At 40.1% G+C, this 16,416-nt stretch overlaps 1 protein-coding gene across 1 annotated transcript in view; it reads left to right on the plus strand.

Annotated features, from left to right (window-relative positions):
- Window positions 1–16,416, plus strand: part of PSMD1 (proteasome 26S subunit, non-ATPase 1) — a 60,101-nt gene that overhangs the window by 3,881 nt on the left and 39,804 nt on the right. The window contains exons 5-16 of the mRNA XM_059855570.1: window positions 705–910; window positions 2,097–2,240; window positions 2,978–3,204; window positions 3,706–3,769; window positions 5,481–5,609; window positions 6,606–6,694; window positions 7,307–7,385; window positions 7,693–7,866; window positions 8,822–8,933; window positions 9,545–9,741; window positions 10,314–10,409; window positions 10,824–10,888. Of these exons, the coding sequence (XP_059711553.1) occupies window positions 705–910; window positions 2,097–2,240; window positions 2,978–3,204; window positions 3,706–3,769; window positions 5,481–5,609; window positions 6,606–6,694; window positions 7,307–7,385; window positions 7,693–7,866; window positions 8,822–8,933; window positions 9,545–9,741; window positions 10,314–10,409; window positions 10,824–10,888 (1,582 nt within the window). The remainder of the gene's footprint in view (window positions 1–704; window positions 911–2,096; window positions 2,241–2,977; window positions 3,205–3,705; window positions 3,770–5,480; window positions 5,610–6,605; window positions 6,695–7,306; window positions 7,386–7,692; window positions 7,867–8,821; window positions 8,934–9,544; window positions 9,742–10,313; window positions 10,410–10,823; window positions 10,889–16,416) is intronic.

Below are 16,416 nucleotides of genomic sequence, written 5' to 3' on the forward strand. Positions count from 1 at the left end.
GTTTATTTGTACTTTCTTGTATTTTGGGATTTTGTAATGGAGCTGACTTTGGAGTTCTGGAGTTCTTTTCCTTTTCCTAACCTTTATTTTATAGTGAATTCCTAATAAGAAAATTGCTTTGGTTGTTTATGTCCTTTCTCTCATTTGTGTGCTGATGTTATTATCAATTTTAGCATGACTTTGGAAATAATTGACTGGTAAGTGTAGCTGCACACCTAATTGAGAGGGACAGTTGTGTTTATCGACCCACAATAAGATGGCAAGTCAGCAGTTGACTGTGGGTATAATTTGAATACTTTTAAAAAATCTCTTCTGCTGGAGTCACTTGCTTTCTACATCGTATTTTACAGGATGTGATGGAGCTGGGCTGGCTTTCAGTCTCCCCAGCTGGTGTTTGCACTGGAGCTAGGAAGTCTCCTACTGCTGTTTTCTCATTTATTTAACATTGTAGTTGAGAAAAGATCATATCTTTGGTTTAATTTTCAAAATACCTACTTGATTTCAGCACTAAAATCAGAGTTTGTTAGGAGATAAGAGAAGTGTTTTCCACTATTATCTGAATAATGACTACACAAATATGTAATTTCCCATACCGTACTTGCTGGTAGAACATGTTCATGCACATGCTGGTTTCTTCACCTGTACAAAACTGCAAAAATCTGAGAACTTGACTTTTCCCCCCATATTTGTTCCTATCTCTTCAGCAAAATGCATCGACCACTATACCAAGCAGTGTGTGGAGAATGCAGAGCTGCCGGAAGGGGAGAAGAAGCCCGTGGATGAGAGGCTGGAAGGGATAGTGAACAAAATGTTCCAGCGGTGCTTGGATGACCACAAGTACAAGCAGGCCATTGGCATCGCTCTGGAGACACGCAGGCTGGACATCTTTGAGAAAACCATCCTTGAGTCGGTATGTGCAGGAGGCAGGAGGTGCCTGTAGCTAGGCTTTTCCAGGTATGGCTCCAGAAGTCAAGTGCAAGATCCATGTTGCTGGAACTTGCCCTGTTTTTTATGAACAGAACAAAAGCTAAAACTCAGGGGTGTTCAGTTCAGTGTGTTCATGGAAAGCAGAGCCACTCAGGACTGTCAAGTATAGGAAGATCCCCCTACCTTTAGGAAATCCTTGAGCTCAAGTTTATGGGACAGTATTCCCAGGAAGCTTGCTTGGCTATGTGCCTTCTTCTTAAGGTATTCCTTGTCAGCTACTGGCAGAGATACAATACTGGTATAAAGTAAGAACAGCCATTTTATTTAGTTGTGTCTTTCAACTGCTGTAATTCACTGTGGGAAGGAATCCTTAGGGCTGGGTAAATGATTCATTAATGTCAAACAAAAGAAGAAACTCCAGTAGATGGGTGAGCTGCTGTAATTTTCAGTGACTGTGCAGTCTTGGCCTGCCCTGACTCCAAATGGTGCACCTTGGCTTTAAAATCTTTCACTGAGGGTTTAAGGTAAGTCTTGTTACTGTTAGTGGCAGTAAGAGAAGTAGGCCTATAGTCATCTGCAGCAGCTCAGCAGTTGTGTGCAATTTTGTTATGCTGTAGTATCTCCATCATATGCCAGACACATAGCTTGAATCCTTTAAATTTTACAGGTTTTCAGGTTTGCAACTTTTATGTATGTTTGGATGTTTCCCATTTCTGTGTATGAGTGATAATCATAAGGCATCCATCTTACTTTCATTGTTCCTTTCTAAGGCCTAGTAACCAAATCATTTTCTCAGGCTTGCTCTTGCTTGGTGCGTGGTTTGTTTTGCTGACATTTTATGTTAGTGCAGTGAATTTCACTGCATTCAAAACTGATTGTTTGAACAAGAAGGATGAAGGGAAGATAGGTATTGTACTTTTAGGTTAATATTTTGCATGTTTTAACTTCTGAATTAAATACTGGTCCTGCATGATTTTGATAGTGTTTTTTCTTTAAACTGCAATACACACCTGTATTTAAGCTTTTCTGAAAATAGGAGAGGAAACTGTGAAGATTTATATGCATATTTGGTCTGCTTTTTAAAATAGAAAAAGGGTAGCTTTATTTTCCTATCTAAATCCTGCTTGTTAGTCTAAACCCATGTTTGATATCCCTGAATTTTATTTCAGAATGATGTTCCTGGGATGCTGGCCTATAGCTTGAAGCTCTGTATGTCTTTGATGCAGAATAAACAGTTTCGTAATAAAGTCTTGAGAGTTCTAGTTAAAATCTACATGAATCTGGAGAAACCAGACTTCATCAATGTGTGCCAGGTAAACTTTTCAGTCATCTTTAAAGATAATAAAAAGTTACTCTTGTTTAGGTATATTTGGCGTGACATCTCCCTGTTCTCTGTCTTTTGTTCAGTTAAATGAAATATCTTTTCCTGCTTGCGTGCTTCCAACATATATCAGAGTGAGACCAACTTGAAAAAGAGATGTAAAGATTGCATATTTGGTCAATTTATAGAGAAAGAAATCCATTCAAAGGCAGTTTGAGGACACAGACAACTCTGAGAATATTTTAAGCCTTTGTAGGGAGTATCAGATGGTAGGTTCACAGCTTGGAATTTTATTTATTCCTCACAAGAACATTTCCAGTGCTTTGTTTTTTTGGTAAGCCATTGTCTGAAAGTGTTTGGACAACCAGTTGTGAAGTTACTCAGATGTTCTCAGATCTTTGCCAGTCTTGGTGTGCCATGTACACATGACTCAGTATTATGCCTGTTTATTTTCAGCCGAGACATCCCTACAGAATGACTGGTGCTTCTTCAATGTGCTTTTGAATTTCTGTGTCTAGTGGGACAAGTCTTTATTTTTTTGTGAAAACTCTTCTGAGTTTTCTGTTGTCTTCAATAAAAGAGAGATGTTTTCTCTCTTTGAAGGGGATGTTCTGTGGAGCAGCAGATGAGGGCATTGGAGTGCAGCCATGATAGTGTTACTTTCTCGTTCTGAAGTGTCTAATGTCTTCTCCTATTTTTTTTTTCTATTCTTCCCTTTCTCCTGCTCAGTGCCTGATATTCCTGGATGACCCACAGGCTGTGAGTGACATCTTGGAAAAATTGGTGAAGGATGATAACCTTCTCATGGCCTACCAAATTTGCTTTGACCTGTACGAAAGTGCGAGCCAGCAGTTCCTGTCTTCTGTCATCCAGAATCTGCGCACGGTTGGAACTCCCATTGCCTCTGTGCCTGGATCCACCAACACTGGCACTGTCCCTGGATTGGAGAAAGACAGGTGAGGAGATTGACTTGAGAGATGGTGGACTTGTATGGCTCCAGTCCTGCTCTGAGGGAGCCTCATATTCCTTGTATGGATGCTTTTTACAAGCTATCAAGTTACTCCCCTTTACTTAAGTATAGGCGAGACGTCAAAACAAAATTGTGTATTACCAAAATCTACTGGTTTTTAAGGGGATTTTCTTTGCAGTTGAGATAAGCACAGAGCAGTTATACTGGGGTCCACTCCCTACAAGCATCTTTATTTTTGTTGTGTCTGTAGGTGAAATAAGAGAGTAGGGATTTTGAGGCCTTTGCCTTCAAGTTCCCTGAAAATTGAGTGGAGGTGGAGTTTTCTGCTCAGCAGTAAGCTCCAGATAGTCAGCCCTTCTTCTGTCAAACTCCTCTTTTCCAGTCATCATCTCCAAATCCCAGGCTACTCCTTCAGGACAACGTTCAGCCATAATTACAGTTCTGACTTGTTGCAAGTGATGCATTTTTCATTTCTGTTTTATTTCAGTGATGCTATGGAAGCAGAAGAGAAACCAGGAAGCACTTGTGCAGCAGGGAGATCTGCAGAAATTGTGAGTGCTATTTCTGAAACAGATCTTACTTAGTTTTTCTTATGTGTTCTCTTTGAATGTCATGGATTTCTAAATTTTTTTGGCTAATAAAGAATGGAATTCCTTTTCTGTGTTTGGAGACAAGGTGACAAATGATCTCTGAGGGCCAAAAATCTAACTTAATGTCCAGCAGTTCAGTTACTGAAAGCTGTGTGAGAGTGGGAAATGGTCAGAGTTCAGTAGGAATTACTGAGTTCTGAGAAAGGAGACAGAAAGATCTGGCTTATGTGTTTGCTTTTTGATATTGAAATAATTAACTCATCCCAAAAGAAAGGGCCTGAAATTTAACTGCTGCTGAGAACCTTCGGGAGTGAATTAGCTTGTTGCTTTTTTTTTACCTCTCTTTTTAAAAACCCAGCTGTAGTTCTGGTTGGATAGAACTGATGCTGTTCTGCGGGAATGGCAGGAGGGGATGCTGATGTAACATAGTTTCTTTTCCATGAAGGTGTAAGTTACCTCGGGCCTACATGGTGCTGTGTTGCTGGCCCAGTCGGTTGGAATCTTTTTGTTTAGTTTCTTTTCCCAAGTAGTGGAGAAAGTGAGTTCACTTCTAACATGCACATACAGTTGCATTTCAGCATGTAGAATAGTTAATGCAGTTTTGACATTTCCAATGCTGCAGACAAGGAGTGTTACCTGAGAGGATGGTAAAACCCAAGACAAGTTGTTTTTTGTTTTTCTTCTTTTTCCCCATGGTAAATGCTTGCAAACAAAACTTGGGAATATTTGAAAGATTCTTGCAGATCACTTAAAAATTAACTAAGGCCAAACAGAAGTGTTTTCTTCAAGTTATATTTCACACAGAAAACAAAAGGGATTGAGTTTCTGCCCCAGCAAGGAGCCTCGACAGTACATTTTTACCGGAAAGGTGTCTTGAATCAGTTTCTGCTGTACTGGCTTTGCTGATTGTGCCAAGTACACCAAAACAATCTGTTTGGCCAGAAATGTTCTTTAGCTTAATCTTCCACAATTAAGAAAGCTGACTACGAAGAAATAATTGAGGGTTTAAGTTTAAGGGCTGAACTACTCATACTTGACTGGTCTGTGACCAGCTAACAATGTCAGGACAAAGAGCTGCACTGTACTTTTCACTCTGCTCAGAATGAACTTCAATTTCTACAGATCCATTTTCAACTGTTCAATCAGGAGGAAAGACACTTTTCTCAAAGAGCTCTTGAGGATGAATGTGTCTGTTTCCTACTTCTACTAACTGTTGTTGTAAATGAAGCTTGTAGCTCACAAGAATGGTGCTGCAGCTCAGCACAGGCTCATGCAAAGTATTGTAGCTTTGTGGCCCTGTCTATGAAAGCTTCCATGGAAATACAGGTTCATTTATAAAAGGGTTTGCCTCTGGCAGGAGACTTACTGTCTCTGTAATGCCAAGCAGCAGCTTGCAGAATGTTAGATGTTGCCCATATTCTTTTGCTTTCAACATTTCTTTTTGAAGAGTCTTCTCCCACCTACACTGCTGTGCACAAAAGATTTGATTTCGGGGAGGCTTGGGCTTTTGCACCAAGGACAGAAACAATGTCTTTTTAGTGCTAAAACCTGATAGCTTTTGGAATATGGTGATGGGAACATACCAGAGTGGCTTCTCCTGAATTGTGTTTTAAGAGAGTCATAGTTAGGTTCTCATGGAATTTTTTTTTTTCCTTTTTGCTTGTATGTGAAGAACCCAGAGCCTAAGGACCAGATCTCAAAAATGATTAAAATTTTAAGTGGAGAAATGGCCATTGAGTTACATCTGCAGTTTTTAATACGAAACAACAATACAGATCTCATGATCCTCAAAAACACAAAGGTAAAAGACTTGTTTAGATGTGGTTGTCTTGGATTTATCTGATTCATCCTGTGTTGGTTTTTATCATGCTGCTGTTGTTTTTAATGATAGGCTGCTATTAGCATGTTGGCATTTTAATTAGGGCTTTTTAATTGGGTATAGCAACTCATCTTTTCTCACCTTTTTTTTTTTTTTTGGTGGGTTTGTTTTTCATCTGTTCAGTAAGATGGGCAAAATTTTCTCTCCAGCTCCATGTCAGATCCATTGCAAATGCTGCTGGTTGGGTAGGGAGGAGTCAGCCAGGACTGTAGGTTACAATATGTTGTTATCTTGTTTGAGATGTTAGGTAAGCCCTTAAGCTTGGCAAGGGAATCCTGGTATGTAGTAAAAAACAGTATTTCCACATTGGAGACAAAACCAGTCAGATACTGTAATGTAGACAGAGTTAGTGAATGGAGTAACTGGTTTTGTTTTGGAAGGTGTTACTCAAGGGTGGGAAAGTGAAAACTTACAGATAAGCTAGAATCTTAAAAGCTTACTAGAAACTATAGGAGAAGTTTTTTGTTTGTGAAATAAGATGCACATCATCAGGAAAAGTAGTAGGGGTTGCTTGTTAGTGGGTTGATCTATTTCAGATGACATTTCAAGTGTTTTGGAAGATCTTTTCCCTCTGCTGATGAAGTGTTCAGGATTCTGCAGTAGAGTTCTGGGAACAGCCTGGGGACATCAGCAGCACTTGCTGTGAGTGCTCGGTTCTGGGAAGCAGAGCAGGGTGATTCTCCAGTTAAGTGGCAATTGGAATAATCACATCTCTGAAACAAACTCACATAAAGGATCATTTTGCATGGGAAAGATGGCTAGAGGATATGTTAGAATGTATTAGCAATCTATTAGCTGATTACAGGGAAATTGCTGGTTAAATTGAGGATCATTACAGTCCATTTTTCTACTGTACTGGCAAGCTTGTTAAGTGACCTTGGGCAGATCTTTTGCTACTGATTGTTCTTGTTCTTTCAGGATGCAGTGAGGAATTCCGTGTGTCATACTGCAACTGTTATAGCAAACTCCTTTATGCACTGTGGGACAACCAGTGACCAGTTCCTTAGGTAAATCTATGGCAAGGAAGCTGCAGTGACATTTAGAGAGGTGTTTGAACAACATTGTTGCCCTCCTTGATACGTCCGGAGTGATAACTGCAGAACTCTAATGGTGTTAGAGAGTTGTTTCCTTTTCTCTATCCTCACAAAATGGCTTTGTTTGACTGCTAGCTGTATGAGCAGCTTGGAGGGTGAAGGTCTGGAATTTCTCTTCTCTTTGTTTACCAGTTAGAAAGTTTCTGAGATAGATCTTCTTATGGTAGAGACTGACAGTACTGAATGACTCTGGTAGGAGAAATACTAGGGCCGACCTTACAAGGGACTTAAGGAAAGCTGCAGAAACTCTGCTAAAGTTTCTCCCAGAGAATTGGTGGGTTGGATATTGAGCAGTTCTCTGTTTTTCATTGAGATCACCCATGTCTAGAAGCTTGACTACAATCAGGCAAAAGTCAGGACTGGTGAAGGGGAGGGAAATGTAAAGTGGAAATGTGTTTAGCTGCCTTCTCTTCTGGAGCTGCTTTTTAGTTTGAAAGCAGTCTTCAGTGTTCTTAAACCCTGTTTGCAGGATTAGGAACAGGCTAGATGAGAAACTTTGTATAACCTTTCTCTTTTCATCTTTAGAGACAATTTGGAGTGGCTGGCCAGGGCCACTAACTGGGCTAAGTTTACTGCTACTGCCAGCTTGGGTGTTATACACAAGGTAACATTGCATTCATTTCTGTCTGCTCATTGTAAATGCTTGACTTGTGAACACTGAAAATGTGGAACTGGGGATTCCGGATAGTGCCTGCAGTCCAGTGTACCTGGCACAGCTATAACTTATTTTGTGTCTTTACATTAAAAAGTTCCTTACTGTAGTAACTTTCAGTAAGTTTGAATGGTGATGTGTGGCACTGATATACTGATTTCAATGGAGAAAATAATGGCTATAACACATGTTTAAATATTACCTTGCTGTTTTTTCCCATTTCACTTCCCACTGTCTTCCCTTCCTACTGGACATCCAGGGTCATGAGAAAGAAGCATTGCAGCTAATGGCAACCTACCTGCCCAAGGACACCTCTCCAGGGTCAGCCTACCAGGAGGGAGGAGGCCTCTATGCCTTGGGTCTCATCCATGCCAACCACGGCGGGGACATCATTGACTACTTGCTGAACCAGCTGAAGAATGCCAGTAATGATGTGTGTACTGGGCTCTGCAATGAGCCTTTGCTTTGTTGGGAATATGCAGGAGGGTGCTGGCTGGTTGAGTAGTGGAGGGTAGAGGTATTTAAGCAGCAGTGTGGTACTTAAACCTCCTCTGAGTCTTAAAGATTGGTTAGAGGTTGATTTTAGCAACCTGTTGCTTAAGGTTTAGGTAAGATTTTCAGGAAATTCTTACATACTTGATAGTGACTATAGCTTCATCATATATACTGCTTGTTATATCTGCTTTGTTTTGCTAGTGGACCTGCAGCATTCAGGCACTGTTATTGTTTACAGCTTAGTTGTCAAGGAAATAAGCCACGAAATGTTTCTGCTGACATGACCTGTAGTTTTAATGCATCTTGCACAATAAGATACTTCTATACTTAGTATTTGTAGACCTCTACAAAAAAATATCTTTTTAAGTTGGGAATAGATCACTGTCTCAGCATGTTGCCTCTTTCTTCTTGTGGAATCCGATTACTTTTTTCTTTAAATTCCTTGAACAGATCCTACTAGTCTTACTGCAGATGTATCCATTGTTAGATCAAAAGAGGTTATAGACTCTTTTTAAGTGGGTACCTTTTAACCTTTTTATTTAAAAGCTATTATTAGCTAGTGGTTTTTACACATGGCACAGATTTATGATTTTACGTAAATCACTGAGTGGGGGAAGAGATTTTGAAGTTACTAGAAAGTCTTCTGTGCTATGTGTTAAGCTTCTGTTACTTACTGTTAATGGGCTTTTGAACTGTTTTTCTTCTATTTTCTGTCTCTTTCACTGGACCTGCTGCCTGAGACTGTGAAAGTGGTATTTCTGGCAGGTCAAGAGATCATTTTGGGTTGGTTTGGGGCTAAAAGTTTGCAGGTTTATATTGATGGAAAGATGTCTGCTTCAGCTGAAGCCATACTGTTCCCTGCTTTATGACTGAACTTGTATGTTCTTCTCTAGATTGTGCGACATGGTGGCAGCCTGGGCTTGGGGCTGGCTGCCATGGGGACAGCACGTCAGGATGTGTACGATCTGCTGAAAACAAATCTATACCAGGATGATGCAGTGACAGGTAAATGTTCTGCTTTCAAAGCAAATAACCATCTGAGGCCTTATCAGGCACCTGGGGGTTTTTTGTCATGTTTTTTTTTCCCCACGTTTTCCATTAGCAGCACAGATTGTTTCTAGCTGTGTTTTACTAACTGACCTTTTCCTAATCATTATGGTTCTTTAGTTATGTGTCAGTAATGTTCAGAGATCCTGTCATGACTGGCACTGTGGCAAGTTTTGATAAGACAGGCTAGGTCTTTAAGCGGCCCCTTTTTTGCTCTATTCTTTTCTTTGGCATATGCTTTTTCTTTAGTGTGGCTGTTCTCCAGAGCCATGTACTTTTTTGACCTGAGAGATAGGTTTGGGAGAAGCTTGTGGGAGTTACTGCTGCGCTGGTGGGGTTCATAGGAAAGTGATCTCAGCAGCTCTTGGTCCAAGGAAGGGATAATGGAACTTGGTAGAGAAAAGTACTAAATTGTGGTTACAAACACATTTTGCCATGAATAATGGAGTTGTTAGGCATGGTGATGTCCAGAAGTGATCTATTGGCCTACATGTGGTGTGATTCTCTAGATACAGTATTTATTACTTTTGGGAACAGAGTTGACTTTTTTGCTTCTCTCTGCATTTCAGGTGAGGCAGCTGGCCTGGCACTGGGGTTGGTTATGTTGGGATCTAAAAATGCCCAGGCTATTGAGGACATGGTTGGCTATGCACAAGAAACCCAGCATGAAAAGATCCTGCGAGGCCTCGCAGTTGGAATCGCTCTGGTCATGTATGGGAGGATGGAGGAGGCTGATGCTCTCATTGAGAGTCTCTGCAGAGATAAGGTAAATTGAGCTGTAACTTAATCCCTGACTCTCGTGTTACATGGCTGACCTCCTTTCCATTTGTGAATCTCCAGCTGTAATGGGTTGGCTCTTTTGAACCAGAGAAATTCCTACATAGATCTGAAGTGGGACTGTTTCCCAAGTTGTTGCACTCTGATCAAGAACAACACTGCTTAGTTGTGTATTTCTTTAGCCTTATACTTGGTCTTCATAGTCATGTGAGCAGCAAGAGGGAGTAGCTCAGGATGTAGTGGTTAAAAACAGGCTGTAGCTGGGTCATCTCAAGGCTCTGGCAGTGATTATTGCAGATAGCAAGTAAGAAGCAGAATGACACCTCTGCCCTATACTCTTGGGCAGCCTGCAGCATAGCAGGCTCTCTGTCCCTCTGAACTTGGTAATGACAAACCTGCTTTGGTCATTGTCCTGTTACTTGTCCCAAATAAACAATTAAGCAACGAGGCTGACCTGTGACCTGTTTGTAGGTTCAAGACACAAGAGTGGAACAGATTTAAAGATATAATTACTGAGTCACCGTTTGGATGGATGTGAAATGTTGATGCTTTCTCTTCCAGGATCCAATTCTCCGTCGTTCTGGCATGTACACTGTGGCTATGGCATACTGTGGCTCAGGGAACAACAAGGCTATCAGGCGCCTGCTGCATGTGGCTGTAAGTACTGTGGCCTTAGCAGCACGTAGGAAGAAATTTGTGGTCAGGAAACAAGCACATCACTTTGTCAGGCTTTGTGTCTGCAGTGTTAATATTCTGGTCCAAATCAGAGATTGTGAAGTGATTAAAACATGAACCTAAACTACCCAGCTAATATGTTTGCAGTAAATAGTGGGCTGGAGAAAAAATAAATTAAGCTGTAAAGGGTAAGGTCTGTCTGTTCTTTGATCATCTTGCAGCTGGTGTGCAAACATGGGTGAGGCTGTTTGGGCTGAAGCTGAACGTTTTAACTAACTTTCAATTTTAATTAACTTTCTCTATAGTCCTGTCTTCTTGATTAACTGACATCTGGCCTGAAACATGGTCCTCAAGTGTTTTAACTGTATTCTGAATATGCTGTTTTTTCTTTTGTAGGTGAGTGATGTGAATGATGACGTCAGGCGGGCAGCTGTGGAGTCACTTGGTTTCATTCTGTTCCGGTAAAGTGTCTTCCTTGGTCACTCCTGCAGCCTTCAATTTAATGTTTGTTACTTTTTTAAAAAATTAGTATGCTACTGCTTTCACAAAGTGACGCAACTGCTAACTGAATGAATTCTGAAAAGTTAAAAAACTGAGATTGGTTTAGAATTAGAAGCCTTCCTTAATGTTCAGCAGATGTTTAATGAGTCTTTCTGTGGGTTTCTAGACTTGTGGCTTAATTGTCTGAACAGAGCTAGATGAAGTTGACAAATAGAATGAAAAAATAATATTTGCAGGATTGAGAGTTAATTAAAAATTAAATATGTTGTGCTGGTACCAAGCCTCTTAAGGGCAGCTGTACTCAGACAATTATATCTACCTAATGGCTATCTAAAATGTTGTGACTTTGATTAAGAAAAAAGAGCTGAAGGAGGACCTTGACATAGTCTTTGTTTCTTGAGTATCCACTGTTAAACCGTGAGAAGTTCTTGGGCTTACATTGTAACATGAGCCCATCACAAAATCGTCACAATGTTTCCTTTGGTTGTCTAAAGTGAAACCTATTGCTGAAATGGTATTCTGTAGTGCCCTACAGGTTCCTTGGCTAGGGGGTGGTTGGGAAATTAGAAGGCTTTCCAAGAACTGCACCTGCATCTATTAATACAATAATCTGTGTAATCTGAGCACTGAGCCAAACTGCAGCTTTTGAGTGTGGCTGAGAGGAGTTGGTGCATACTTGGGTCCATAATTGTAATTTAAAAATTGTTCTTCACATCTTCTTTTGGGTTGGTAGCTGTCCTTAAAAGCAGGATGAGAGGTTCTTAAATATGGGGTTAAAACTTGGGTTACTGATGTGAGCAGTCAGCTTTTCTGTACCAAGTTGTTCCCCACATGGAAGTGATTCTGTGCCGTTCTGTTCTAGGTGAAGGATAATTGAGTGTGGTTTGCAAAGAGGACAGATTCTCTCAATGGGCAGCAGGTGTCTCTCAAGTGCTTCTGCTCTGTTACTTCCAAGCAGCACAGCTCCTTCCTTGCTGTTTAGGGATCTCTGCCTCTCCTGAAGCCAAGGGGTCTGTTTAGCTGACTACTGTATCTGTGTACAGAACAAAAATTCCATGCATGCCTTCCATAGTTTCAGGCATCTTTTTTCAAAACAGGTTGTGACAAAGCCCTTTTGAGCTCAGATTTCAGTGTAGTTTTTCTTTTCAACAAATGCAAAACACAGTTGGACATGGATATCTCTTACCAAAATGAGAAACCTTCAAGGCTCTGAGCTAAACCATTTACCATGTAAATGGTAAATGGTGTCTTGCTGGAACAACATAGTTCAGGGTCTGTTCTCTCCATATCCAGCAATGAAGAAATGAGTGATACCATCTTTGCCTCCTTCACCTCCTGTAGAGTGGTTCAGATGTTATCCTGCCTCTTCCCCTCCCTTTCTGGAGACTTGCACCTACTTGTGCAATAAGGAGGGTCATTTCCTTGTAAATTCTAGTGTCCACCTTTCTTGGTAGTCAAGGAGTAACATTTCTTAGCTGATTAGCACTGGCTCCTGGAGGCAGAAGGTTTGTGTTAGGCTATGGTAGTTGCCAACACTTTTTGCTTGATAACTGGTTGTGTGCTCTGGCCCAGCTGAACAATGCCAGTGTACAGACATAAAGACCAAGATGTGAGTTTGTCAGATTTCATGGCTAAAATGACATTGCTTTCTTAGGACTGTCGTTTGTTGAAGTCTAACTGGATTTACTTGTAAAGGCCACTAACACAGCACTGAATACTGACGAGAGTCAGTGTTTGTCAGCTGCTGGGTATACAGATCTTTTGAATGAAGTGTTTTGGGGGTAAGTAGGTCTGAGACACAGTGGGCTAAATCCCAGAAATTAATATCATTTTAAGTAAAGGAAATATGACTGAAGGTCCTATGAAAAGAGTTCTCATTGAATTCTTTGTATGTGGTTCCAGAAAGGGAACTGTGAAGTCAGGATTGAAATAAGAATACATTTGTTTAATGCAGTCTACATTTTTCTTGGGGAATTCATGGCATTCATGAGGTTGAGTATGCTGGAGGTGTGAGTTTGCTGGATGGTACACTTTAGCAGCCTCAGACTTGTGCTTCTGTCTGTTCCTCCTATAGGAATAGTAAAATCCATATAAGGGTGGAGGTTACACAGTCAGAGGATGATAATTTCCTTAAAAGCACCATTGCTTGAACATGACAGAACTACAGCCCACAAACTCACATTGTGTCATAAATATCCAGTTTGTTTTCTCCTGTTGTTACAACTATCTATGAATAAATGTTCTTCCTCTTGGATTTGAACTAAAAGTGTCGTAAGCATCACAAAACTGCTAATTTTAGGTAGTGCATCTGCATAGCAGAACATTCTGTAAAGCTTTGCTGTCCTTGTTTTCCTCTGTGAGTCTTCCTTGCTGTCACATGCATACAACCCTGCATGCACTCACTCAAGAGTCCATCTTGACTCTTGATAATGAAAACAGCACAGTATCGAAGCAAAATGTGATAGAACATAATGCAATAAAACATGACATTTAATTTTTAGAGTAATAAGGTTTTGCTTGAACTTGAAGATTACTTTTTATATTTTTTTAAGCATGGTAATTTTTTTTTCATTGAGCTTTTGAATTACTGGAAAAACATACAAAAGAATGTATGTGGTTTCTTTTCATTATTCAGAATTCATGAATCAAGGTTTAGATAGAATATTCTAGTCTAGGTTCTTAAGTTTTACCTAAGAACTGCAAGATTAAAATCTCCAGTGTGTTATGAAAGATAATAAATCACCCAGTTACAATCCCTGGAGGGACTGGGGAGCAGGGGTTAGTGCTTCTGTTAGAGTTTCACTCTGGGATGTTGGATGCACACTTGCCTGGCTGTCAGAGAATGTCTGCAGGCAAGTCACCCGAGTGAGCAGAGCAGTATCAATCACATTGCTTGAGTGCAGAATATGTTGCAGGTCATATTCATATAGCACAAAAGATTCCTTGTCCAATTCTTGGGCTCCCCAAAGCTTTCCAGGGGACCCTGTGTGTAGAATTGAACCTTAACCAGCGGAGTTGCTGCGGTTAATTCTGCTTTTGTTGACTGTTTAGAAGCAGTCCATAGGTTCAGGCTGGGGATGGGAAACACAGCTTGCTGGCTATAGAACTTGGTAAGGCTTTTTTCACTTCTTGACTTAGTCCCATACAAAAATTAGGCACTAGTAATGGATTTTGGAGCAGATCATTTTCATGCCACTATATTAAATTATCAGAAAATGTTCTGGTGCAAGAGAGTTGTTTCAAAACTGCCTCCTCTTTTCTTCCTTTTGCCATCTTAAAAAAAAGTCAAAATTGTGTGGAGCGAGACTTTACATCTTCTCTCTTTTTAAAAATGGTCACCTCTTACAGGAGGCACTTCTAAATAAAATGTTATTGTAAAGTGATACAGAGGCATTAATAAAGATTTGGATGTTTGGAGTTTGCAGTGTGGATGCAGAGCTGAATGAGAAGCTGTGTTGAGAAATAGGAAGAAGAGAAATGATGTATTGACTTGGCTACTGTAAGGTGTCTCTGTTTTCCCAGTCCTGCTCCTTTTGCCAGTGGTCACAGATAGCAAACTTACCTAATTGTTGATGTTTATATACTGGTGGTTCTTTCTGCTGAAGTGGTTTATAAAATATTTATGATTATTGGAAACAGCGTTTAAATCGCCTGTGATTTTCGGTCAGCTTTTTAAAATTATTATGATGCGATGGAAAACATGATCAATTTAAAGTGTTTTGCTTTTTAAAAATGGAAAGACTTATTTTCATCATAATTTTGACCACTTTAAATCATGAATTGATCTTTGTTGGTATTGCAGAGAGAGATGTGATTGGATTATGTAGTCAGCCTTATTTTTACATTTTTTGAGCAGTGTTACAGAGTATCTAAACACTTCATGTACAAAATGAGGAGGTAGATGTTTTATGGATAGAACAAATCTGATTGGAAGAAAGCTTCAGTGTGGGATGGAACAGTGCTTGCAAGCATGAACTAAAAATGTTTAATGCTCTCATAGCAGTTGTTAAATCCAGGGGAATGAGAGTCTTGGGGAAGTGGGACTTGAGTTGTAGGATGCTGCTTTTGTCTTCATGCCATACTGCTGGGAAAAGGCTGAGAGTAGGAGAGGGAACAATGCAGCCTCTAGAGAGTCCCAAAAGGAAGATGTAGTCTCAGATGATAAGTGTAGGCTACCCAAACATGAAGAACTCTTCATGGCTTCTGTTCAATTTTTCATTTTAGGATGATGCAAGTGAAATAGTAATGTTTCCTGCTTTTGTATGCTTTGTGTTTACATAGCCTTTGGTATTTTAAGGCTATATATTTGTTATAAGGCAAACAGATCAGATACTTGGATTTTATTCCAGGAAGACTGGGACAGTTTGTTTTCTTTATATCTTCTAACCTACCTTTGTCCAGAAGGCAGATAGCACATGATCTGGGTAATTGAGTGTGAGGCTGACAGTTACTCTAATGTGATCTGCACCAGTGACTTTTTCAATGTTTTAACTGTGAAGAGGAATTTAGTGAAATGTATCTGCTTGTTAATTCTTGCATAGGAAAGATTAAAAGGGTTTTGTTTACAATCCAGCACATTTTATCTTGTCGTATTCAGTCTTCCTGGTAGACGAGAATGAAGGTCCCTGTCAAAGAAATAGAAGCAGAAATCTTACTATAATCAGAAGAAGCCTTAGACTTTCACTGAAGTTGTGCAGGGTTTTATGAATTTGAAAATGAGTTGCCATTACCTGTATAGAGCATTTGTAAAGAGGATCCTTCAGAGAGTAAAAAACTCTTAATTTTTAAGAGCCTGATGTTGTTTTTCAGAGATTGGAAAGGACCTGAATACCTGAGTGCAAGGAATTGTAGCTGTGGCTTGACAAATAGGGTTGACATGAATTATTAAAAATAAGAGTAAAAATGGACACTTGTAGCAAGCCATCTTTCCTACTTTTGTACCTACCTTCCCATTGTAAAATGAAAGGGCTTCCTCTCCTCTGCAGGGCAAAAGTCTTCCACGGGAGTAAACATTGTTTCTCAAGGGAATGGACACTGATAGTAAACACCACGTTAAACCAAGGCAAAATTATGGAAGTTACATCTCTCCTGACTGCTGTTTTTGCCATGTTAATGGTCCTAGGGAGCCAAAGGGGAAGTGAAACAAAGGAAGGCTTCTCAGCAGTTGCACGTAGGCATCTTTATCAATATGAAGAAAAAAGTCTAAAGCTTCATGGTAATATTAACTCAGTGCTGAGAACTGGCCAGAACTCTGGGACTCTTGGCTCCAGCTGGCAAGGTAGAAAGCCAGAAGAGCTCTGGCAATGTTCTGCCTCTCTGGGTTCCAATGTCCCAGTTTGTTCAGCATGCCTTTACCACGTTTACTCTGCTTACTCTGCTTTACTTATTAAGTCTGATGTTACATACAGCAACCTAGAAAAAGATTTAAGGGAGTTATGTTTTTGTTGTCTTTTACCAGCTTGTAGTCATGTGGATGTTTCCACAGTAT

The sequence above is a fragment of the Haemorhous mexicanus genome, chromosome 10 (genome assembly GCF_027477595.1).
Source record: "Haemorhous mexicanus isolate bHaeMex1 chromosome 10, bHaeMex1.pri, whole genome shotgun sequence".
Taxonomy (NCBI): Eukaryota; Metazoa; Chordata; class Aves; order Passeriformes; family Fringillidae; genus Haemorhous; species Haemorhous mexicanus.